General features: G+C 35.1%; 1 protein-coding gene and 1 pseudogene across 1 annotated transcript; both read right to left on the bottom strand.

Moving 5' to 3' along the window:
- Window positions 1-10,386: 10,386 nt before the first annotated feature.
- Window positions 10,387-17,507, bottom strand: LOC140819354 (mitogen-activated protein kinase kinase kinase 1-like; annotated as a pseudogene).
- Window positions 17,508-18,739: 1,232 nt separating this feature from the next.
- Window positions 18,740-22,180, bottom strand: LOC140819981 (DNA-directed RNA polymerases II and IV subunit 5A). Its single transcript, XM_073180273.1, has 5 exons — window positions 22,050-22,180; window positions 21,595-21,803; window positions 20,478-20,657; window positions 20,096-20,209; window positions 18,740-19,033 (listed from the first exon to the last, which is right to left on the bottom strand). Exons 2-5 carry the CDS (start codon window positions 21,793-21,795, stop codon window positions 18,908-18,910), a joined length of 621 nt encoding a protein of 206 aa, XP_073036374.1. The 5' UTR covers window positions 21,796-21,803; window positions 22,050-22,180; the 3' UTR covers window positions 18,740-18,907.
- Window positions 22,181-26,825: the final 4,645 nt, after the last annotated feature.

Consider the following 26,825-nt stretch of genomic DNA (forward strand, 5'->3'; position numbering starts at 1 on the left):
TGGTCTATACCGTATGATTTTCGGAAATTCACATTGGAAGCATATATGGTTAAAAATTAGTTCGATAAAGAGAAAAATTTTAGAATATTTTAGAGATCAAAATTATTTATTGTATGGAGTTCTTATTTGAAATTAAAAATACGGATACGGATATCATATATCATGTTGTAGATAATAATGGATGATAGATTTAAAATAAATATTGTTGGAACACAACGAAACAGAACAGAAAAATATGCAATAGTTCTTGGGTTTGAGTCGCAAACAATGCCGCGTTCTTTAAGATGTTTCGCGGCTCAGCCCAAAGTCGTGCAAGCGATACTCCAGGCTCGTCATCTCCAGGATAAAACAACCCACAATCTTGAACTCTGTCTCTAAAACATCCCAGACAAAACCGGTTTATAGAAACTCCATTCTAAACTTTTGCAATAGCCGTGGTACTATCGTGATGGATCAAGATGGCTGGCATCGGTCTCTCCCATGAGGGAATTTCATAAAGCAAATTTCTAATCCAACTTGCTTCTTAACTAGTCGTAGCTAGAGCTATCATCCAGGATTTCATTGTAGATTGAGCCAAAATGGTCTGTTTCTTAGACTTCCATGAAACGGCTCGACTAGATATACAAAATATGTAAACACTAGTCGTTTTGGGGTCATCTGAAAGGATGTTCCAATCACCATCGCTATATCTTTCAAAGACTTCGGGAAACTTCAGTCCAAAGTTCATGGTCCTCTTTAGATATCTCATAACTCTTTGGACAACATGCCAATGCTCATTACTAGGTCTACTAGTAAATCTTGTTAAACAAAACGTATACGCACAAACAGAAAGGTACACGAAAAAGAACTAGTATTGCAATAAACAAAATAGTAGGACAGTGCAAAATTAAAGCAAACCGAGGTCTGTATGAAAGACAGTGTCCTTAAAACAGATTCGTCCCCTCCGGTGTGTGCTGCGAGGATGAACGTGGACGTCTGTTTCCCAGGATACAACGGTAAACCAGTAGTACCGTAGCACAAGGCACCAGCACGACGAACTGGAAAAATACCTGAACTTTATCACGACGCAGAGAAACGGCAGGGAGACAGCAGCCGGTGGGAACAGCAGCAGCCGAGAGAACAGAAGGAACAAGGCTTCGAAAATATAGCAGAATGTAGGAGAGTGTGTCTGGATGTCTAAGAAAGACTTGAGGCTGCCTCTATTTATATGCACTCGTTGGACAGTTACGGCTGGCCATCTGAAAGGCCAAAGGTCAGCAGCTGGAGCACCAAAAGCCGTTTCAGTTTCGAGTCAGCTGAAGCACCAAAGGTTGTTTCAGTTTCGAGTCAGCTGAAACACCAAAGGTCTTGATCCATAATTTAATTTTCGAAAATAAAATTAGCAAAAGCCAGGTGAACCTCGGTGGGAAATTTTGCCTTGATCGGTCCGGCATTCGACGCGCCCAGGTCGCGCACGTACGCTTGCACACAAGTCAAGCCTTTTTCCACTGCAAATTGGGCCCATGATTTGCACCCCCCTGCGCCTGTGCGCGCGAGATAGAGACTCTTGACCAATCATTGTTACACCTCCATAAAGTGCAACTCAATATAAGCTCACCAATGCTATGTTTATATTCATATGTGGGACATTTCCCACTTACCAACTATTGGGCATTGCTTGTCCAATTTCTCATTCACAAAATACAAGCCCAATAGGCCTCTTAGTCCAACAATCCCCCACATGAATGGAAATTGAAAGATATTCAACGATTTTCGTGATAAAATTCAACAGTTGAATCTTGCATAGGATAGGTAGGTATTACCCTTTGAACCTTCCCTTGTGTAAGCATAATAATTCACTGGTTGACAGTAGACATGATGTCTTTGAACTGTACAGCCGTTTGTGTGAATTAAGATATACTTCACACAAGACTCTTCCTAATACTATTCAGTTCTCATGATTGTGTTCGTTTTGGCCATGAACACACTCCTGGTTCTGCAAGATGGTCTAGAATTGAGCCCTGCAATTCCTTCGAAGCGGCCCCACCTCTCTCTCACATAGGTGATTCTATATTTCTTCTGATCAGAATCATTAAAAGCCGTAAGCTTATCCTCAACATTCACTGTTTCATAATAGGAATGGACTAGGGATAACCCCCACAGTGATTCTCCAAATTAATGTGATTAGGTTGTCCCATTGAACCTAGTTCTTGGGATCTCCGGTCAGCGTAGGTTAGGTTTTCCTTCGCACCAATTTATTCTATAGGCTTGAGCCTCATTCCCCTTGACATTTTCGCAACTAACTTTCTGTTTAACCCTTCGGTTAGCGGATCCGCTATATTATCCTTTGACTTTACATAGTCAACAGAGATAACTCCAGTTGAGAGTAGTTGTCTAATGGTATTATGTCTACGACGTATATGCCTAGACTTACCATTATACATATTATTTTATGCCCTACCAATCGCAGATTGGCTGTCACAATATATGCATATAGCCGGCACAGGTTTTTCCCATCCTGGAACATCTTCTAAAAAGTGACGCAGCCATTCAGCCTCTTCACCACACTTGTCAAGAGCTATAAACTCAGATTCCATTGTGGATCTGGCTATTACAGTTTGTTTAGAAGATTTCCACGCAATTGCTGTACCTCCTAAAGTGAATACGATTCCACTTGTAGATTTTGAATCTTTCATATCAGATATCCAATTAGCATCACTGTATCCTTCAATAACAGCAGGATATCTTGTATAGTGCAGCCCATGATCACGAGTGTACCTTAAGTATCTTAGCAATCTGATAATTGCTTTCCAGTGTTCAACTCCTGGATTACTCGTGAATCTACTCAATTTGCTTACTGCATAGGCTATGTCTGGTCTTGTACAACTCATTAGGTACATCAGACTTCCAATGACTCGAGAGTACTCTAATTGAGACATACTCTCACCTCGATTCTTTGATAGATGCTGACTGGTATCTATCGGAGTTCTAGCCAATGCAGAGTCATCGTTATTGAATTTCTCAAGTATTTTGTCAACATAATGTGACTGACTTAGGACTAGCCCTTCTGATGTTCTATGGATTTTAATTCCAAGGATTACATCGGCTAAGCCCAATCTTTCATGTCAAATCTTGAATTCAATAACTTCTTGGTGAATTTGATCATCTTATCATTACTACCAATGATAAGTATGTCATCTACATAAAGACATAAGATGACATATCCAAATTCAGTGTTCTTTATGTATACACATTTATCACATTCACTGAATTTAAATCCACTTTCTATCATGGCTTTATCAAATTTTCCGTGCCATTGCTTTGGTGCTTGTTTTAAGCCATACAGAGACTTCACCAATTTACGTACCTTATTTTCTTGCCCATTCGCAGAAAATCCTCAGGTTGTTCCATGTAAATTTCCTCTTCTAAATCTCCATTTAGAAAAGCAGTCTTTACGTCCATTTGGTGTACTTCAAGATTCCGCAAGGCGGCAATCGCAAGTATCACTCGAATAGAGGTTATTCTCGATACAGGAGAATATGTGTCAAAGTAATCAAGCCCTTCACGTTGATGGTAACCTTTAATTACCAATCTGGCTTTATACTTATCTATGGTTCTATCTGATTTCATTTTTCTTTTGAAAACCCATTTACAGCCTAGTGGTTTACTTCCCGGAGGAAGATTTACTAATTCCCACGTATGGTTTTGTAAAATTGATTCCATTTCAGAATTGATAGCCTCTTTCCATAGAGGTCCCTCAGATGAACTAATTGCTTCCTTGAAGCTTTGAGGTTCACTTTCCATCATGAAAGTGATGAAATCCGGACCAAAAGATTTCTCAGTCCTAGCTCTCTTGCTACGTCTAGGTTCAATGTCTTGATCAAGCTCTTGTTCTTCATCAATTGTTTCATACAATCTTTTGGATGAACTTGGTTCTTCCTTAGATTTACATGGAAACATGTGTTCAAAGAACGAAGCATTTCTTGATTCCATTATCGTATTCTTGTGAATATCAGGTATTTGAGATTCATGTACAAGAAAACGGTACGCACTACTGTTTTGAGCATATCCAATGAAAATGCAATCCACAGTTTTTGGTCTTATCTTTACTTTCTTTGGAGTGGGTACTGCTACCTTGGCAAGACACCCCCACACTCGCAAGTATTAGTAGGAAGGACTTCTACCTTTCCATAACTCATATGGACTTTTATCTTGCTTCTTTCGGGGCACCTTATTTAAAAGGTAATTTGTTGTTAGAACAGCTTCCCCCCACATGTTCTGTGGTAAACCAGAACTTAATAACAACGCATTCATCATTTCTTTCAAAGTGCGATTCTTTCTCTCTGCAATGCCATTTTGCTGAGGAGAATAAGGTGTAGTTCTTTCGTGTTTGATACCATGTTGAGCACAAAACTCAGCAAATGGTGATTCATATTCACCTCCACTTCTTAGCACCTTAATTTTCTTGCTAAGTTGATTTTCAACTTCACTCTTATATTGGACAAATTTATCAATAGCTTCATCCTTACTTTTGAGGAGATACACATAACAAAATTTTGTGCTATCGTCAACAAAAGTAATGAAGTATTTATTTCCACCACGAGTTTGTACACATTTTAAATCACATACATCACTGTGAATTATATCAAGTGGTTCACTATTTCTTTCAATAGTTCGAAAAGATGATCTCGTTAGTTTTGCCTCAACACAAATTTCACATTTGTGTTGTTTATCAATTTGGAATGCAGGAATGCTTTTCATGTTAATTAATCTACGAATTGTATCGTAATTAGCGTGTCCAAGTCTACCATGCCATAAACAAGAAGACTCAAGCAAGTAAGCAAAAGTATTAACTTTATTGATCACGGGCTTAGTAGCCATTACATTTAGTTTGAACAAACCATTACAAACATAACCTTTGCCAACAAACATTCCACTCTTAGACAAAACAACCTTATCTGACTCGAAGACAATGCGGAAACCATGCTTGTTAAGAAGCGACCGGACACCAAGTTCTTGCGGATGTCAGGCACATACAGCACATTGTTCAATATCAGTTCTTTTCCCGATGTCATCTTTAGGACAACTTTTCCTTGACCCTTGATTTCAGAAGTGGCAGAATTTCCCATTAACAGCTTTTCCCCATTCTCGGATTCCTCAAGAGTTGCAAACATCTCCTTATCCGAGCAAACATGGCGAGTGGCACCCGTGTCGATCCACCACTCCCTTGGATTCGAACCCACCAGATTAACCTCTGATATTACAGCACAGAGATTCATGTTTGAAACCTCTTGAGATATGTTCTCGACCACATTCACCTCGCGGTTTCTCCTTGGCTTCTTACACTCAGATGCCTTGTGACCCATGCCATCACAATTATAGCATTTTCCCGAGAATTTCTTCTTTGAAACGCCTCCTTTGGGTCCCATGTTCAACCTTTTGTTTGAGGAAGAAAATGTTCTCTTTTTCGAGCTTTGACCATGCTCGACAACATTTGTCTTAGCGGCAACAGGAGAAAACAATCGCCTTTCCGAACCCTTGTTGTCTTCCTCGATGCGAAGTCGAACAATGAGCTCTTCAACATTCATCTCCTTTTGCTTGTGCTTCAAGTAGTTCTTGAAATCCTTCCAAGCTGGTGGTAGCTTCTCAACAATAGCAGCCACTTGGAATGATTCACTCAAAGTCATCCCCTCACCGTGAATCTCTTGAAGAATCACTTGGAGTTCTTGAACTTGGCTGATAACCGGCTTTGAATCCACCATTTTAAAGTCCAGAAAGCGACCAACAAGAAACTTCTTGGCCTCGGCATCCTCGGTTTTGTACTTTCTGTCAAGGGATTCTGATAAGTGCAAGATTTGCACTTAATCTATATTAGAATCCAGTTTGAATTATGCTTGCTTCGAACAGAATTATGCGTTTTTTGGTTTGTTTTGATTGTCTTTTCAGGAATGGAGAAAATAGCGGACACAAAGCCAAGTAGAGTCAAGAAAACATGGTGCCATGAAATCCTCGGACAGAACCTTGTGCGCGCCCGCGCAAGTTCACGCGCAGCTGCGCGCAATGATTTGAGAGATGATTGACAGTAGTGCGCGCGCGGCAGCGCCAGATCACGCGCACCCGCGCGCGCAAAGGAGAAACACACGAGCAGAAGCTTGCGCGCGTCCGCGCGAATCATGCGCCACCGCGCGCACACACCCGAGAGGAGCACGCCATCGCGCGACTTCATGCGCAACCGCGCGCGAGCCAACACACAGCAGATGGCAGATGCTTGCGCGCCTCCGCGCCACATTTCGCGCCACCGCGCGCACGCCGCGTCCAGAAAAGGTATAAATGCGCGAATCGTCTAGGTCAGAAAGGGAAGCAGCCGTGGAGAGAAGACACACGAAAATACACCATCTTGGGAAGAAAAAAAAGGCGAGAGGAAAGTACTGAGAGGCGAAGATCGATTACAACTACGAAGAACGACGGATCTGGGGACAGAGACGAAGCTTTGGATTTGTTATCTTTTCTTTTGTCTCTTTATTTTATTGCGTGTCGATGCCTAGAACTACAAATATGTATTGGTTTCTCTTGGATTTCGTGATGAACTAAACTTCCATTCTAGAGAATGACGTAACTCTGTGGATACGATGATTTGACATCGTTGTTTATTTGATTGAATTCCGCTTTCGTTTAATTGTGTTCTCTGTGTTTACTGCACTGCAATTTACTGGCCATAAATTGTTTGTTGTTTGATTAATCTTATAACTCGGGAGAGGGACTAGGATTATAGATCATTAGAGACACATCGTTAAATGTTTATAGCGTTCGGAAGGCGTATAACTTTAGCGAGCCTTAGTAAGAACATTGTTAGCATTTATCTATGAAACGTAGATTCTAATTAGGAATAATTGAATCGAAGTTGATAGATACACTTTATTCGTCACTTGGGAAAGGGTGAATAAAACAATCTGAGTGTTCTTGGCCATTAATTGATTGGAATTCAGGAATATAAATTAAACTGTGAATAATTATCGTGGAAACTTTGTGAAATCATTTCTCTAGATATTTTCTATCATTGATATTTCTCAATTCGGTGATCTAATTAATTCATTGTTTTCAATTAATTCGTTTAAACAAACAAATCTGATTATTGATTTTTCTAAATAAAGTCTTGGCTATTTTAATTACAAGAATTGATATTCATTTTTATACACACTCCTCGTGGGATCGATACTTGTACTCAAAAGTACATTTTACTATAACTTGACATCGTGCGCTTGCGAGCAGTTAAGAAAAGACGCAACAGATTCCCATAGCTCTTTCGCCGTTTTCTTTTCGCAAAACACATTGTAGAGCGAATCGGCCAATCCGTTTAGTAAATAGTTTCGGCATAAGAAATCAGAATGATTCCATGCCTCAACCGCACTAACAGATTCAACATCTCCATCACCCTCGTTGAGTTTAGGAGCATCCTCGGTAAGGAATCTGGCCAAGTTCAGCATCGTCAAGTAAAACAACATCTTCTGCTGCCACCTTTTGAAGTCGACACCAGTGAACTTCTCAGCTTTTTCTCCGTGGCTGGCTGGAACAGAAACCGCAGCAGCCCGTGGGGTACCATGAGAGACAACTTGAGGAGGGACAACCGAAACAGTTTCCCTTTGCACGTTAGTTTCAGTAGTCATATCTGAAACAAAGCTCGTAATAAGTAATCTGTTTTAAGATTGTTAAACAAAACGTATACGCACAAACAGAAAGGTACACGAAAAAGAACTAGTATTGCAATAAACAAAACAGTAGGACAGTGCAAAATTAAAGCAAACCGAGGCCTGTATGAAACACAGTGTCCTTAAAACAGATTCGTCCCCTCCGGTGTGTGCTGCGAGGATGAACGTGGACGTCTGTTTCCCAGGATACAACGGTAAACCAGTAGTACCGTAGCACAAGGCACCAGCACAGCGAACTGGAAAAATACCTGAACTTTATCACGACGCAGAGAAACGACAGGGAGACAGCAGCCGGTGGGAACAGCAGCAGCCGAGAGAACAGAAGGAACAAGGCTTCGAAAATATAGCAGAATGTAGGAGAGTGTGTCTGGATGTCTAAGAAAGACTTGAGGCTGCCTCTATTTATAGGCACTCGTTGGACAGTTACGGCTGGCCATCTGAAAGGCCAAAGGTCAGCAGCTGGAGCACCAAAAGCCGTTTCAGTTTCGAGTCAGCTGAAGCACCAAAGGTCGTTTCAGTTTCGAGTCAGCTGAAACACCAAAGGTCTTGGTCCATAATTTAATTTTCGAAAATAAAATTAGCAAAAGCCAAGTGAACCTCGGTGGGAAATTTTGCCTTGATCGGTCCGGCATTCGACACGCCCAGGTCGCGCACGTACGCTTGCACACAAGTCAAGCATTTTTCCACTGCAAATCGGGCCCATGATTTGTACCCCCCTGCGCCTGTGCGCGCGAGATAGAGCCTCTTGACCAATCATTGTTACACCTCCATAAAGTGCAACTCAATATAAGCTCACCAATGCTATGTTTATTTTTCTATGTGGGACATTTCCCACTTACCAACTATTGGGCATTGCTTGTCCAATTTCCCATTCACAAAATACAAGCCCAATAGGCCTCTTAGTCCAACAAATCTGCAATAATAATCCTACGACATATGCTATGTCGGGTCTAGTGCAATCAGCAGCATCTCGTAAGATACCAATGATACTCGCATACTCAGATTGTCTAACATTGTCACTAATGTTCTTGAACAACTTTACACTAGGATCATAAGGTGTCATGTTGGTTTACATTCATAGAAATTATATTTCTTTAGGATCTTCTCAAAGTCATGAGATTGATCCGAAGAAATTCCTTTTTCCAACCTAGTTATTTTTATATCAATAATCACACTAGCTTCTCCCAAATCTTTCATGTTAAATTTAGCACATAACTTTGATTTTACATTATTAATGACATGAATGTTCCAACCAAATATAAACAAGTCATCCACATAAAGAAGTAAAATAGTACAAATTAAGATCATGTTCTAACTTACGGTATATACATTTGTTCCAATATATAATCTATTCCTTGAAATTATCTTTTCCTTATCGATAAAATTTCATTAAATAATTGATTAAAAGTTTTGTCTTTCTAAACTTTTATAGAGAATGACTCTAGAATTAATTTGATGTGCTTAAAAAGTATTTATTTTCTTATAAGCTCTATCTTACCATGAATTGTAGACATCTAATCAAGGAAACAGATCTAGGGAAAACATGTATATAAATATAAAGATCATATGCTACGTGAAAAGGAAAAAAGAGACGCCAGAGAGAGGCGGAAAACCAGAGATATAGACAAGATAATATAGAGAGAAAAATCAAGTCACAGAACGTCGTCGTTTGAAGATCATCGTTGTTGTTGGAGACATCTGAAGACAACACTTGTGAAACTATTGACTGGAGATTCTGTTTGTTGCTCTAGTTTTAGGTGCATCGTTTCGTTTTGCATTCCTTAATTTCGTTTTAAATCTGGATATTTGTTTTAGTATGCAATAACATGTTAAAGAAGATAATTTTTCATAAAATCATTAGTGTTGGTTTTTGTAAACTCAGATTATTTTTATAATGATTATTTTATCCTAAAACATTGCGCAAGTATTTATACTAGTGTATAATTATTTTTGACTTACTTTTGTTTAAGTTATTTATTTGTGTATATATTATTCCTTTGCGTGTTGTCACTAAGTGTTATCACATATGAGACAACATTGTTATCTGATACATACAATGTTTTTACCGTTAAACAGAAATCCCGACAATCTCAATAATTGCATTTCCCACAATCAATGTGAATTATACATGTGACTTTAGCTCTGATGTTAATTGTAGGATCAAATATTTGCAATTTTATCAAAAGCTATAGTTAATGGTAATCGTACTATTCAAAATCTTTAAAATTGTACATCGACTCAAGCAACATGTTACGATTGTTTAGCCAACAAAGATAATTATTACACCCACAATACGTTATAGTTATAGCATGAACGAGGCCGAAGCCATATAGTTTATAGACAATGTTTCGGAACCACATGTTTATATGATAAATTGCACATTTAACTGCGAACCTACAGTCCTACTTCCTCAAGTAATAAGTTCATGAAACTCTACACAAAAGCTTTTACAGATTACAGCTCGATTGATAATATCATGTATACCACCATTATATTAATAATCAAAAGAATTGCAAAAAATATTCTGATTAAATTGAACAATCACAGATCTTTAAAAGTTGTATTTTGATGAATGGATCTGAAGATTCTCTCAAAATGGAAAGGAAAATATATTTTTTTACAAAAAAATTGAAACATCTACTTTAATATTTCATCTAAACATAAATAATGCAATTGAACGAATTTCTTGGAATCTTTTAATTTCCAAACACAATAAAAATGTCTCTATAACTTGGCTATAAGAAACGAGTTGAATGTAAATTTTGAAGTATCCTACCTTTGACTTATATGTCAAAAATCTTTGGACAACCATAAATTACATACATTTTCTGCGACGATTATGTCATTGCCTAACTTTCTGTGGAAATAACCATCAAACGGCAAATGGAAGAACAAGACACACAGGGCCGATTTGGAGAGACGCGAGTAAAAAAATCTCCCAACTTCTACCTCCAACTTTCAAAATCTTGCCATGTTACTGCTAGATCTTTTACAGGGCGATTTAAGGCGCTGTAACGGATTCCAGAGTCCACTCGAGCATGTGCTATGGCGTGAATTGGACGATAAAGAATGGTTATTTTAGTTATCCCAAAACACTTTCTCATATCTGCCGTCCGAAATGAAGAGGAGACGCCGAGCCTGATTGGAGCGGTCGCTTAACAAAAGGATGATATAAGAGCTGAGCAGCTGTTGGCCGCAAGCTTGGGTCAACTTGTAGGCATTGGAGTATGAAATCACGCGATTCTCTAGAAAGAGAATCAGGAATAGGAGGTCTCTCGCCCCTTCCTATTCTGAACAACGCTGGCATCTGTTGCATCAAACAGAATGCATTTTCAGACAATTTAGAAGTAACATGATAGCTATTCCAAAAGAGTTTTTCAACTTAAATACATAAATTATCCCGACTGAATTTTCCGAGTCAGCCCATACATCATGATGCCACGCATCTACAACCATAGCGATGTAAATAATGTCGTTTAAATATTAATGTTCAACACATAAACTCCCACAGTTAATATCCCTTCAGCTAACACTCATCAACCCAATGTAAACTAAAGGCGTTGAAATTGTTCGTTTGGAAATTTCTCGAAAAAGGTCCCTTTTTTAGGGTACTCCCGATGTGCCAGGAAAAGAATCGAAACACAAAAAAGAACAAGCCTGCGCAAGAAAGGCGTATAAAAGAGGAATTATTTCTAGTTCCTCGGTTGACATTCTTTCACTTACACATTCCAAATTGGCATATGGAAATCGTCCGGTCAGCATCTCCAAGACGGTGCATCCAAGGCTCCATATATCTGCAGCAAGGCCATAACCCCGGCTCCTAACAACCTGAACACAATTTATAATCACTAGAATGTGGTATGAGAACACGCACATGCTCACTCACACCACGAGGATCTTCAAACTTCAAATATTTACAACATAACACTGCTTTAGACACAAAATCAAAGAAAGAAAGTTTGGGATTTGGATTGTCGAAAGGACAAAAACAAGCTGAAAATATTTGTGATTAAGATGGAAGAACTCCATAGTTCTTCCCATTTCTTCTAGTTAGATAATGGTAAGAAAACAAAAGGCAGGCCATCTTGTGGACGTGCAAGAATGTCCCTTGTGCCTTATTCACATCCTCTGACTTCTGAGGTGATACGGATGTATGACCACACCATGAAACTTCTTTCAAAAAAAATTGTGCCTGAAAGCATGCATCAATCACCTAATAATCATATTTCCCTTACTTTATATTATAAAATTTAGGTTGGTCAAAAGATCTTAAGCATTTTTTAAAAATAAACCACTTTGTATGTGAATCTACTAGATTGTCGCCGATTTACATTAGGTGTTGATCAACCATTTTGGGCACCAGCTACTGGGTTGTCACCAATTTTCATTTAAGTGCTGATCAAGCACACAAATAACATAGAATAGAGAAAACAGTAAAAAGAGGCAGAAAATGAGAAGTTGAAAACCTAAAGAGTAAAATCCGATCGCATGAAACACAAAACAGATGCTCAAGCTAAATTTTGAAAATGTCAGATTCAACTCCAAGTTTTTTACTCATACTCAATGAAGAAGCTAACATCAGCCTTCAATCAAAAATGATCACAACTCTTTCCAAAATTCTTGAAAGTAGTTTATGGAGCACTAAAATGAAATCTACCTCATAGCAAATTTATGGACAAAATATTTAGAATCTCAATGATTTAGACCAGAGCTTTAACAAGAGCAGCTCAAACTATTGGCTGAAAGAGGGTTTAGCAACAAACCTCAGGAGCCATCCAGAACGCAGTCCCCTTGCAGGATTTCACGTCGTTCAACTTGGTGGCCTGCGGAATAATTGATCACATAATGTTAGATATAATGACATTTATAAATATAATCTATTGTTTTAAATTATATGAAGAGGTATACAAAATGCCAAAAAGAGAAGAGTAAATAGGATTCTAACCTTCGCAAGTCCAAAATCTGCAAGTTTCACTGAACCCAACGAGTCCACCAATATATTTGCACATTTAATATCTCTATAAAGGGAATAACGAGACAGAAATATAAGAAACTCAAGCACTGATGTGTAGGTAAAAATCAGTGAAACGTGTTAATTTGTTCTGCAATGAAATTAATTTTTAAAACTTTGTTAAAATCATGTTTTTAGAAGGAGCTTCATGATGGGAAAGAAACATGTGACTTAGGAAAGAAAATAGTGAAAAAAGATGAGCGACAAAAAAGAAATATAAAGTAGTAGACAATCAACAAATATTAGAAAAAGCATATATAAGATTGATTAGACAACACGTGAATAAGAGAAGCATCATGATCCAATTTATTTATCAAAAATAGGCTCTGGATCACATGAATTCATTAGTAAAAATTCAAATTCATATATTTCCTAAATAAAAATGTATAGAAGTGCCTTGTAACATTCACCTGTGGACAACATTCCTGTCATGCAGATACTTCAAACCATGTAAGATCTGCCTCGTATAAACAGAGACTTGTGAATCTCGGAGGTTATATTTTTGGTAAAGACTCAAGAGGGAGCCTTTTGTCACAAGCTGAAGAAAAATATAGAGATGTGATTCATCCTACACATAAATTAAAAAAAACCATTGTCAGAAAAACTTAAGAATCAGCAGAAGAGGATAAGCTATCAGGTTCTGCTTGGATTGAATTCTTTGAGTTTGGATGGAAAAAATTCAAGGTATTTTCAAATCAACTCTATGTCTAGTTAAGCAATTTCAAAAATAATTGTTGCGTATTTTAAATACATCCTGGATATTATTTGAAATTTATTCGTCAAATACTTCCTCAAATCTATTCTTTTCGACTAAATCAAATCTGTTAATCTAAACGCAACATAAGAGTTTGCAAAGCAAATGAAAAAGATGGTTTCACATGTAAAAAGAAAAACACAAGGAATAAAATATATCCATATTCACAAACACATATATATAATTTCACAGGATTGTTCACTTTGTCTGCGAAATTCAGAGTAGAAAAGCGGAAAAAGTTTCCATATCCAGTACATGGAGTTGAAGGATTCATGCAACCATCACTGAAAATCACGTATCAATGTAAGAGATAGCAAAATTACAAATTAATGCCCCGTTCAAACAGAAAAAGAGAATTATGTTATAATAGAGACACTACGTAAAATAAATGAAAATTTGCATGGTTTATTTTTCATCAGAACATTACCAGTCCAGTGCCAAACTATAGCAGGAATATTGCATCAGGATATAATAGATGAAAACAATGATAAAAAAAGATCAAAAGTAAAGAGTCCGTTACCTTCCTTGCTCCATAATACTGGACAATATTCTCATGCTCAAACTGACTAAGAAGAGCAATTTCCTGATCAGAACAGAAGAAAAATTACATCAAAGACCAAAGGAGTTTGCAAAATAACAATAATAAGAAGAAGAAAAAGAAATTTCACATGATACAACCATAACCACCCATTTGAAATGGGTGGTAAAATCTAAATGGTAAGCAAGAAAATTTTGGGGATACCAGACCTGCTCAAGCTGGATGATACATTGTCTTCCCTCGTCGTCTTGGTCAAGCAGAGATACTTCTTTCACAGCAAAAAAAAATCCATCATTACTGCAATAAAGAATGGAAAACTTGTTTAACTTGAGAATGTAACTCAAGATCAGTCGCAAAACTTTATCATTAAAGGAGTCTCAAAGTACGCATAATTAGTGTCATGCCATGTAAAATAAGCAAACCTTTTCCAACCTAATAGCAGTATAAGAGATTTATTTTTTTTATAAGAAAAGATAATTTATTAATAATGTAATAAAAGTTAATTACAATCAGTTGACTAGTCGCCCACTGTCAACAGAAACTTCATGATATCAATGCTCTATTAATGATACACATAAGCACAATCTCTCAATATATCTGAGATCGACACGTTCTAAAAATTTGTCATGAGTGTCAATCCACATAGCAACTTTGATCTAAATGTTATCTCAGCACTCGTCTCTGTTGTCTTCTGTATCTTCAAAATTCTTTGATTTCTTTCCAACCACACTGTTCAACATATTCCTTGAACCGCTACTTGCCATAAAATTCTTCCTCTCCTACCAATTAGTTGTCCTAGATCCATAACAAATAAATCATTCGTTGACTTAGGCACCACCCAAACCAAGTCCAGTTCTTTCAAAGCTCTAGCCCACAAGCTGCTCGTGAATGCACAGTGAATTAGCATATGATCATGTGTTTCCGTATCATTCCTACACAACAAACACCAATTGGGGCTCATGGCAATTGAGGGCCACTTTTTTCGCATCGTCTCCGAGGTCGGCAGCTAACCCAGAATCGTTGTCCACGAGCAAACCCGAATTTTTGTTGGAACTGGGACCTTCCAAATAACATGGAAATAAGGAAAAGCGGGAAATCGACTCTGATGAAAAAAGACTCAAAGAAAGATTTGACTGAGAAAAGACCCAATGGATTCCCACTCCACACTCGATAGTCATCTATCCCTTCACTTAACCTAATCATATCTAACAAACCCAATTACTCGGTCAAGCTGATTTAACTCCTCATCTCTCACACCCCTTCGAAAATGCAAATCCCGTGATTGGGAAGACAATGAATTGTCAAATTGAACAAAATGTGATACAAGCATATTGTGAACCGTGGATAGCTGAAATAAAGCCGGATAAAGTTTTTTAAAGGAAAAATCCCCCCACCAAATGTCTTCCCAAAATCTAGCCTTGTTACCACCTCTAACCTTAATCGTAACTAATTGTTGAAAAGTCGGGTATGATTGGGAGATAAACTTCTTTTGGCATCTGAATATGACGTTTCTTGCTAAACCCGAATCCCACCCATTCTCTTGAAACCCATATTTACTCACTATAATCTTTTTCCACAAGATCCCATTTTCCACGAAATTTTAACCACCGTTTCCCCAACATAGCCTTGTTTCTCAAAATAATATTCCCAATACACAATCCGCCTTTTTCTTTAGGTTTGCACACATGTTCTCCGACAACCAAGTGACTATGTCCTTCACTACCAGCTCCATCCCATAAAAAATTCCTTGAAATTTTCTCCATCGCGTCCGCTATACCTTTTGGCATCACCCTAAAAAGAGACATGTAATAAATTGGGAGTGCATTTACATTGATGTTATCAAAGTTAACCTCTCCCCCTCTTGACAGAAAAGCTTTTTTCCAACTTGCCGATTTTTTCGACATCTTAAGCTGAAATCAGAATTTTCCTAAAAGGAAAGATGATCAACTGCTTCCACAATAAAAACCATAAGTAACAGTTACTGTTCATAAATCATTGTTTGAGCTTCGGAAATTGTGAATAATAGCAAACCAACTTGAGTTTCAACGTGCTAATCATAAAAGCTACATTTAGCCTTATGAACAAAATAATTATCACAAGCTAGCAGCAAAAACCAATGAAATATAAAATGAAAACACTTACTTGTCTATGGCTTCATATACAGAGCCAAATGATCCACGGCCCAAGAGTTCACCCTTTTGCCAATCTACGATATTCCTTTTCAATTTCCCAATAGGAGACATACTTGGTGATGGCTCTGTCATGCTACTGCAAGAATCATCGTCATTTGAAGTTGTAATAAAATAACATTGATTCCAACAGAACATGATTCTCTGTCCCCGTCATCATCCTACCCATCCTATCATCCTCCATCTCATTTCTCACCTTCCCATCTACTTCAGTCTCTTCCTCATCCTCGTCTGAGCAAAATCCTCTACCATACATCAGATTGCCCATGTCACTGACTGGAGCAAATGAGTTCAAAATATCCCAAGTGGAGCACTCTTTATCAACCCAGGGTAATGACATCAAAGGCGGCGGTGCCAGAATCGGCGGCCGCACACCCTTAATACCATTTCCACGGAACTCATTTGATCCTCCACTTACATTATTCAAATTTACATTGCCTAACCTTTCACTACTCTCTAATCTATCACCTGACTTACAAAGGCTGCTACTTAAATTACCAGGTCTACTCCTATCTATATTACAACAAGAAAACGTGAAATCGGGACGTTCCTCACATTTATCACAGCTAAGATCACTCGTTTCACCATCATCATCACCAGGATATCCAACATAGACATCTGCACCCGTGATTTTTCGATCAGTTACATCAACATGACCAGCACCAGGAACCTCAGCAATATTATCACGATTAAATTTAGATCTCCGACCACATATAGGCTCCTTCAGCTGGCTAAATACAAGAGGATCGGAAGAAGATCGAACCTTCATAGCCTCATACTCCTCAGTCGGTATCATCAAATCATCTATACCAGAAAACCCCAGCGTCTGGCAGATAATCTCAATCTCCCCATCAATACCCTCCACACGAAAGCTCGTCTGGCCCTCGTACAAATCAAGTGAACGCGTGCGCAGAGACTCTTCCGACGAATATGACGAAGAGGCCGAGGAACTAGAACGCGAGAAGTCGTAGTTAATGTTCTTCACCGCGTTGCGGCGGTCGAGTTTCGGCCTCGGCTTGGGAGCCCGGCGGCTCCGGCCAGTGCTGGAATCCATTCCCTCTCTGCTTCTTTCAGAGCTGTGAGAGAAGATTTTCGGTAAGAGATGCATCGTAGTAGCCGCGGGGAGCAAAATCCATGAATCGGGAGGAAGGAATCTTCAGCTCGCCAACCCAGTACGCAGAATGAGGCGACACTTCCTGTGTAAAAAATCCGGATTTCCACTGGATTTTGAGTGGATTTAGCTAGGGTTTGGGCAGGAAATCCGCATCAATTGTGAAAGGAGGAGACTTGTAAAAGGTTGTGGGGTGAAGACCGACGAAAGAATTTTGGAGAAAACGCGGTAAGCGAGTCGTGGGATTTCTATTTATAGCACTCCCGAATGCGTAATGATGGCGTCATGAGTACGTGCACACTTACATCATCATTATTATAATGATTTTTTTTTAAGAAGATTATGAAAATTCAAAGATAGAACGCGGCTGTCCGTATCACATACAAAATTTGAGCATGGATTCGAGACTTACTAATCTGACAATACTTGAGTGTAAACTCGAGACTTGCTTATTTCGAGCAAAAAAACTACAAATAAATAACTGAATCTACTTAAATATAAATTAAAAAATTTGTCAACATTCAATGAGATTCGAATCTAAGATCAACAAATCTCAAAATATCAATTTTGACTATCGTTAAGCTAAAACCTCATCGACATCATTGTCATAAGATATTGTTTGGATAACTTGCTTATATACATACTACTATTGTTGTTGGTTAAGCATCCACGTTGAATTGCATAAAATAATATTGTCTTGCAAACTCCCCTATTATGAATTGTTGTGACTTTTTTTTTTTCAAAATTTGTATGTATGCAAGCATGTGTATATGTGTAACATTCGAACCACTTAATATTTTTGTAATTACAGTCGGATTTTTGAAATTGATTTTCGTGAACTTCCGATGGTTGTCAAAAGCATTTAAAATTGGCGGAGAGACAATAATATCAGTGGAACTTAATTTTAAAAAAAAATATCTTAATTATATTATGTCTACCTCCAAAATCCAACAATAAACTTTTATAACAAACTGTTTTGTATTTATCATCTGTTTATGAAAATATTATTCCAAGTTATTATAAAAATATATTGTAACTCATTATAAATCATTTTAAATATTCATTTTCCCACGCGTAGGACAAAGGGGTGACATGTTCATACTATATTGAGTATTTATAGGCAAAAAAATTAGATTTTCAATCCTAATGAATCATCTTTTATTAGATATTATATAAATAATAATATAATATATTAAAAATATATTCTAAATATCTTCAATATGTATATAAATAATAAAAATATATATTTAGCAAAATTAAAAATATAAAAAACATATATATATGTATAATAAAATAAAATTATATCCATATTTTTAAACAAAAAATAATCAAAATTAATTCTAAAAGTTAAGCTATTCTAAAAAAATAATATTAAGCTAAGAAAGACCATTTTTTTTGCTGCTACCAGTCACCATGGCCAATTCTTTTCTTTAACCTGGCACAGATCAACAAATCATTCAAGGGGAAATTACATCTCGACAATCTCAAAGGTTCAAGAACTTGTTCAAGAAACATTCCTGAACCTTTAAACAAACACAGAGGCACATTTCGTCCATAACCCAGATCGAGATTTTAAAATTCATGATAGAATGTCCTCTCACAACCAAAGCTGCACAAGTTCAAACCACAAAACGGTAAGTAACATAGCGCCCAGCAGTCTCACTCGGTCGGATAATTTTCACTACTTGTCCACGCCTTAGCCCGTAATATCTGGCGATGGGGTCGGTTATCTGAATACGAGGTAACTGTTACACCACAATCATAAGAAACACCGGTCAGGCAGACCATAATAGCAAGAAGCCAAGAATGAACAAGTTGTGAGCATAAATAAGGGAAAGCCACAATACCAGCAAACAGAAAAAATTCCATGTTTAAGAAACATCCCATAGCCATAAAAACAATTGAGATTTCTTATCTGTTTGGCATAACTATATATAATAAAGGATTGGAACACGGGTTTAAAGAGGAAAAGCGATTTATAAATATATGCAGTGGAGTAGATTGTATTTGTTGGCCACTTTCACAGTCTGGAATATGTAAATATTACTCACAAGTTTGTTTAATAAAGTTATAATTATCGGTGCAATTTTTAATCACTCCATTAACTGGTAGAACCTCCGGAACTGAACCAAAAAATTATAATATATATTCATTCTCAATGCAGCTATGGCTGCCACCAACCGCCAGGGCACTCCACAGGGAGGCAGCACTTTGCTGTTACTTGTCACCATAGCCAATTCTTTTCTTTATCCTGAAATAAAAGTTTCCACCATTTTCATTTTTTGAATCCATTCTCTTAGAAATTCTATGCACTGGCTGTGGTTGATTGGCATCTATGACCGCCAATTTCTTCACTTTCCCCAAAAAAAAATCAGTTTGCCAAAAATTGTACAGTAATACTAAATGCACAACCCCCCTGGTTGATATAACTCTCATTCATGAGTTGTTGGTTACAAACAGAAAAAAGGTCCACAGATAGTGCCGGCCTGTGAAGAAGAATTATTGGAATGTAACTGGTTATAATAATGAGCACCGTCGAAAATCATAAAGTTCGTAATGACAATGGACCGACAATCTTTCATGCTAAATCTAAGCTGCATAGTTAGAGGTTGAATGAAAAACCGAAAATTGTAGCTGAACAAAATTAAACAAACTATTCAAGAAGCAAGATACACAGTATCCAAGCTGCTTTATAGTCAAATTATGCAAGTAGGAGTGGGAGAAAAGGTTTCTTAAGAGTTCAATTTATTGTCATAAAAACAATATACTTGTGTCCTGTGATGTTGCATCGGTTGTCATTAACTAACCTGTGTTTCTTTCACAGTATATCTTTCGAGTAAAGTCTTCTTTTCTTCAGGAGTGAGAAGCTGATGCTCAGGAACAAGGACATGCTCTTTAATGTTGACCATCAACTCTGCCTCCTGTACTATGACAGTCCTTAGTCATAAGTATCCCTAAATTCCACATAAATCATACATAACCGCATGCGTTGAACTTCAGTCATATAAATGTACAACTAAGCAGCAGAAATGCCAAATGTAGATGACACAGCTAATATACTTATTACTCAACAGTTCACATGAAAATGCATGAGAACTAAGAATTCAAAAAAAATATCCATTGAACAAAATGATCATCCTATTATTCAAATAAATAATATGAATTATGACAATGAGAGACAGCAATCACCTGAAAAGTTTCTAGGTTAAATTTCGAAGATATTTCACTTATGCAGGTACGAGCAAATGGAGTTAAATTTTGTTGGACTACTAAGATTGCCCGATGAACACCATCAGTTTTCATGCGGTTGGTATAAGTCTTCATTGTCTTAACTCCAACTTTCGGTTCCTCTGGAAAGAACACATATATCTGGCAATGAGAAGGCAAACTGTGAATTGCTTGCATAAGCCAAAATTCTGAACCATGCAAGTGTTGCCACCGATCCAGCCAATCAAGGACAAGGAAAAAGGCCAACAACTTCTGAGATATTGTACATCATCGACATACTAATAGAAGATTCAAGAAAAATCCAGCAGATGAATTTTATCATTTTTTCCTTCAGTTATTTCGGATTTGAATAAATTTTTTTATCACGTTAACCTTTGTTAGCAGTTAGAGTAAAGAGAATTATCCTGAAAAAAGAGAATTATCCCTTTCAGGATAATTCTTAGATTCGTAAGTTGTATTTTCGAAAATTCCACGACTCGTTCTTGTACATATATTACAATGAGAAGCGATAAAAAATTCAAGTTTGATTTCCTAAATTTCTCTTCTAACACGATACCACGAGAATCTCTCAAACGAGGCCCACACCACATTAGCAAAAATAGGTCGAGAAGGATGCAAAACTTCCAAACACACGAGCATTGATCTGCATGATCAACCATTGCCCATTGGATAGAGATCGCAAACTCGTACACATAACAGTATACTCAACAGAACACTGTCAAACACACCAATTGCAATCACAATAACTTAGTTATGGCTTTTGGCCAACATAGAACTAGGGGCAAGATGAACAGGGGTCACAGGCTATTATTAAAGACGAGTAACAACCATGGTGAACTTTCTCCCAGATAAGTTGAAATATGAGAAAACCATGCAGCTCAAGAAGCTGAAGTCTTGGTATGGTGCCGTCTTCATACCAGAACACTCTCTCCACCCGTCCAAAAAACCATGAAGATTAAAAATTTCTACCATTCTTTACGTGATATCTCAAAAGGCTAAACTCTTGGTATGGTGTTCTCAATAAATTTCACAATAATCACAAAATAGTGAAACTTAAGGAATTCACGAGACCACAAACCTGATCGGAGCTATTGTCACGCATGCCTTTAACAATAAAGAGGTCATCCCTCTTCATGTTCTCTCCATACTTCTGGATGAACTGGGCCTTCGACATTTCAATCTCAAAATCACCCACCACGTAACCCCTGTCTCTCAGCATTTGCATCACGGTCTTCCGGGTTCTATAAAGTCGTGTGATTTCCTCATCGGACAAAACCATCTTTTCCGCTGCTCACAATCCAAATTTCCCCAAATTAAAAAACAAATAATACGAATTATAACAAAGCATGAAAAAAAATTCCCTCGTTAACATAGCAATAACTGTTACCCGAAAAATATTCACAGTAACAAAAACATTAAAACAAATTGCGTCGCCCCCTAAATTCACTTATAACCATCATCCTCTTTCAATTATAGACCTAAATCATAACATCCTATGAATAACGACACCACAAACTGGAAGATAGAACTCACCGCAAACGGAGAATCTAGAGCAACAGTCGGCTAGATCGGCGGCGATTTCTCCTCGCTGGGGTGAGGTCTGGGGGATGGTTTATCGAAAATGATGAGTTTATAAAGTGACAAAATCCAGCCCAAGCCAAAGCCCAACAACAAAAGAGTCCAATTAAGCTGAAATACAGTTAATACTATTTTAAATTGTATTAATAATCATTTTAACCAAGATCCAATTTTATGGATAACTATTTGATTGATAAAATTAGATCTTAAACTGGGTCAAAATAATTATTAAAACATCTTAAAATTTTAACGATAAATATTTGATTATTAATTTATCTTTATTTATTATTATTATTATTATTTTTATTATTATTATTATTATTATTATTATTATTATTAATTTTTTTATTAAGAATTGTAATCTAAAATTTTAATAATACAATATTAAATTTTAATTTTATATGAAATATTTTTTAAAAAAATATAATGATATTGGTATAATTTTTTCATTTATCTAAATTTTTATTAGTATACATCAGTAAAACAAGAAAACTCATATTAGATCATTTTATAAGTCGATTTCATGATACATATTTCCTACCTTACTCAATTCATGGAAAATATTATTTTTTATAACAAAAACATTATTTATTACTCCATGTATAGATCGGGTCGACTTATCTTGCGGATATCTGTAAGACCATCTCACAAAACTTCTTTTTATCTAGTAAACTAGTATTTAATATGTGCGATACACGAGATAATATTATTAAAAATTAGTGAAAATAAATAAATATTTAAATTGAAAAAAATAATATAATTATAAAAAATAATAATAAAAACTATTTTTCGTTAACTTTAAAAAAATTTCTTAAATACAACGCGTGTCGATTAACTTTTTTTGGCTAATAATCACTATCATATCTCAAAATTTTAGATTGTGTTAGTCTAAGGCAATGACATGATGCTTATTGTGTTTAGTGTATTGATGTCGTCCACCAGCCTTAATACATATTTAATTTTTTAATTTTCAAGAAGATATATATTATTATTTTTTAACATGAGATAAAAAAATATTTTAAAATCACATTCAATAAAATTAATGAAAAATAATTTTTTGAAAATCCAGTAATTTCGTCTAAATCTACATTCACAAAGAATTTTGTGACATTACACGTGTTTGACACATTCGAATGATAACAATAATTGTTTCATCAATATCTTTATCCAAATGAGTTGTGATTTTATTTACAAAATCTCTTCATAATATACACAACAACTCATTATTCTGAAAGAAAAATGAAACACGTGATCATAAGTAAATTATGTATAAATTAGAAAATTTATTTAATTAACATTTATTATGTGTATTCTAAAATAATGTCAATAAATTTTATAAGGTGGCTTCTAATAATATGCTTAATTTCTTTAGAATTGGTTTAATCATTCTCATTATGGGAAATTTTATACTATAATGTATCTGTGAACTTTGTAATATAGAAGAAAATTATCATATTAGTAATACGTAATAACTAAAATTTTGTACAAATAGATGAATGATATTTTTTACTTCTCGATTATGAAAGAAAGATTTCAAATTTTCTTGTTGTTCTCGTTGTTTCCATATGTAGGTAGTTCATAACAACAAACAAATCTAAATTTAAACGAACATTACATCTTGAAATGATTCAACTCATATATGATGCTGAAAAGAGATGTCATTTCAAAATTCAATTTTGGAATAGATAAATTTAGTAAAATAAATAGAATAAAATTGGTTTCTAATATAATATACAATATTGCGTTATTTATAATTTTAAATTCAAATAAGACATCCCAATGGACGATAATTATACATTTGAAGCTTTTGACATAATTATATCATATATTAACTCTTTCAAATTATGTAAATCTCGAATTGCATGCATTGAGTGTCAAAAATTTCTGATTATTGAAGGTAATATACATGTTTATTGAGAGTAATTTAACGTCCATTTGAAACTCTTTTGAATCTATATCTTTAATTTTTTGTGCTCTCTTATTTGAATTTTTAAGAAGACAATTCAAGATATACAATATACATATGGTTTTGGAAAAAAATTACAACACATTAATTATTTCAAATTAAGGTAATTTCGAAATAATGTGTAATTAAGATAAAAAAATTTATGATTATTAAATGGTAAATTAATGTTTATTGGAAAACCTTGTTGTAGTGATAACTTTTAACACTCAACCAATTTTATTTTTTAAAAAATTAAATAAACTAATTAAATATTGTATTTCTTTTTTAGTACGTAATTTGAGCAGAAATTACTTAAAATTGAAAAATTTATTTTTGAATGATTTAACTCAGGAACGATACTGAACATTGCAATCATTTGTATTTTAAATTTATTTATACAGTTTTTAATTAAAATGATTGATATGATCAATGCAAAATTTTTAATATAATTTATGTTTTCTATAGAGCTTAGTTTTAATTTGAGTAAAAAATAAAAAAACATAAAATACATAAATTACATTTGAATTAATATAAAAGTTATTTTAATTCAAAATTGAATTAAAAGAATTGGTATAATAAATGCAAACAATAAATGAAGTGATCATTTATTGCAGTACACAAATATCAATATTCATAATAAATCTTTCCTTTTCTAGAAATGACATTTTGGCGGGAAATTTCTATTTTTGACAAAAACTCTGCTTTTATATATATCTAGATATAGATATAGATATAGATGTTGGGTTAGAGTTGTAATATCACTTTTGATCATACTAACCTACTAATATAATTACAGTGTGTTTGATCACCACGATTTGAGAGGATTTCGTGAGATTTGGAATTGGATTTGGAAATTCAAGTATTTGAAATTTCATTTGGTGTTTGGTTTAAAATTTAAAAATGGTATTTACAAATTCATTTCTTGTTTGGAGAAAAAAAGATTCGAATTTGGAATTTTAAAATTTTACTAAACTACCCTTAGAAATCATATAAACATAAATAACTAAAAAAGTATAGAAATTAATAATTCTTCTCTATTATTTGTATTTGTAGTTCAAAAATTAATTATTATTTATTAATCAGAATGCACATAAAATAATAATTAAAATGTAAAAAGAGGCTTTGATAATTATTATAATTTTTATTATATTAATCAGTAAATAACACAATAAACTTATAAAATTTAAACGAAATATTTCAACTTCTAAAAAAAGTTAAAAGGAAAAAAAGTCTAACTATTTATAAACTTTTGGTGGAGAATGATGTGTTAGATGAAAAAGTGATTTTATGTTTTTAAAATCCAAATCCCACCAAATCTTATCAAATTTGATGAGATTTGGATATACTTGTGGAAATCCCATGAAATCCTAAGCAAATCCAAATCTTTTTTTTTAACATCTTGCCAAACAATAAAAATAGGATTTTGAAATCAAAATCCCATGAAATCTTCCCAAATCCTGGGTGCCAAATTCTGGTTGGTTAAAACCCGATCACACGGATTTCGAGACAAGGCGGATCCAAGTCAACGAGTCCAATAAGTCAACGGGTCAACACTACCGATATTCACAATAAAAAACAATATTCTTAGCATAAAAAAGTAATATTTTTTCATGTATGATCCAAATAAGAGATCCGTCTTACAAAATACGACATGTGAGACCGTCTCACATAAATTTTTGCCTTTAATTTTTATAGGCAGTAGAGTCTCGAGTTAGGACAAATCCGCCCTAAACTCGTCCCGTTAATTCCCCTCCTCATCACATTTGATGTGTATGCATAAGATAACTCTCTCCCTTATTCTCTGTCAATCCACACATATATGTGTCCAACATGTCATACGATAAGTCTTAAAAAAATCATGTACAACAAAAATTCTTACTACATAAAATAATTCAATAATACTATGAAAAATTCTTTAAAATTATTTCATAAATACAAAAAAAAAAAACCTAACAAAACATAATTTATTATAAATTTAAAATCCTAATAATAAATAAAATTTATAAAATAGATTACCCATAATGTGCTATTAAATAATAGGTGTGGAGATATTTAAATATATCAAGATCTAAGGGACTCTTCGGTAAATTTGATAATCCCAAGAAAAAAATTAAATATAATATAAATAAATAAATATCTAATCTAAAAACATAACCGGTCCACTTCCTCCAATCAAAATTAAGAATTGTAATCTAAAATTTTAATAATACAATATTAAATTTTAATTAATAATGATATTGGTATACTTTTTTCATTTATCTAAATTTTTATTAGTATACATCAGTAAAACACGAAAACTCGTATTAGATCATTTTACAAGTCGATTTCGTGATACATATTTCCTTCCTTACTCAACTCATGGAAAATATTATTATTTATAACAAAAACATTATTTATTACTCCATGTATAGATCGGGTCGACTTATCTCACGGATATCTGTAAGACCATCTCACAAGACTTATTTTTATCTAGTAAATGTTGGGTTAGAGTTGTAATATCACTTTTGATCATACTAACCTTCTAATATAATTACTATGACGGTATTTTACTAAATAAAATAGAAAGAGATGAGATTTGGAGTGACAAAGAGGAAGAGATTTTTTTTTTAAATTTTGTTTTTGAATTTGAAAGTAAAATGGAGGCAAGGAAAATGGAAAAAATCGTCGACACGTGGAGGTTAAGATAGAAATTAGAAGGTTGAAAATTTATTTCTTATTATTATTTTATTTGAAAGGTATTTTAGATATTTTGTTTTTGACTTCACCAAATCAATTTAGTTAGTATA

The sequence above is a fragment of the Primulina eburnea genome, chromosome 18 (genome assembly GCF_022965805.1).
Source record: "Primulina eburnea isolate SZY01 chromosome 18, ASM2296580v1, whole genome shotgun sequence".
Classification (NCBI taxonomy): Eukaryota; Viridiplantae; Streptophyta; class Magnoliopsida; order Lamiales; family Gesneriaceae; genus Primulina; species Primulina eburnea.

What these genes read in the sequence shown, in the direction of transcription:
- LOC140819981 (XM_073180273.1), bottom strand. Translation starts at nt 21,795, where the DNA reads ATGGTTTTGTCCGATGAGGAAATCACACGACTTTATAGAACCCGGAAG. An exon ending in GTGACAATAGCTCCGATCAG is followed by an intron (nt 20,658 to 21,594) that starts GTTTGTGGTCTC and finishes TCTCATTGCCAG; the next exon opens with ATATATGTGTTCTTTCCAGA. An exon ending in ATACTGTGAAAGAAACACAG is followed by an intron (nt 19,034 to 20,095) that starts GTTAGTTAATGA and finishes GTGGTGTAACAG; the next exon opens with TTACCTCGTATTCAGATAAC.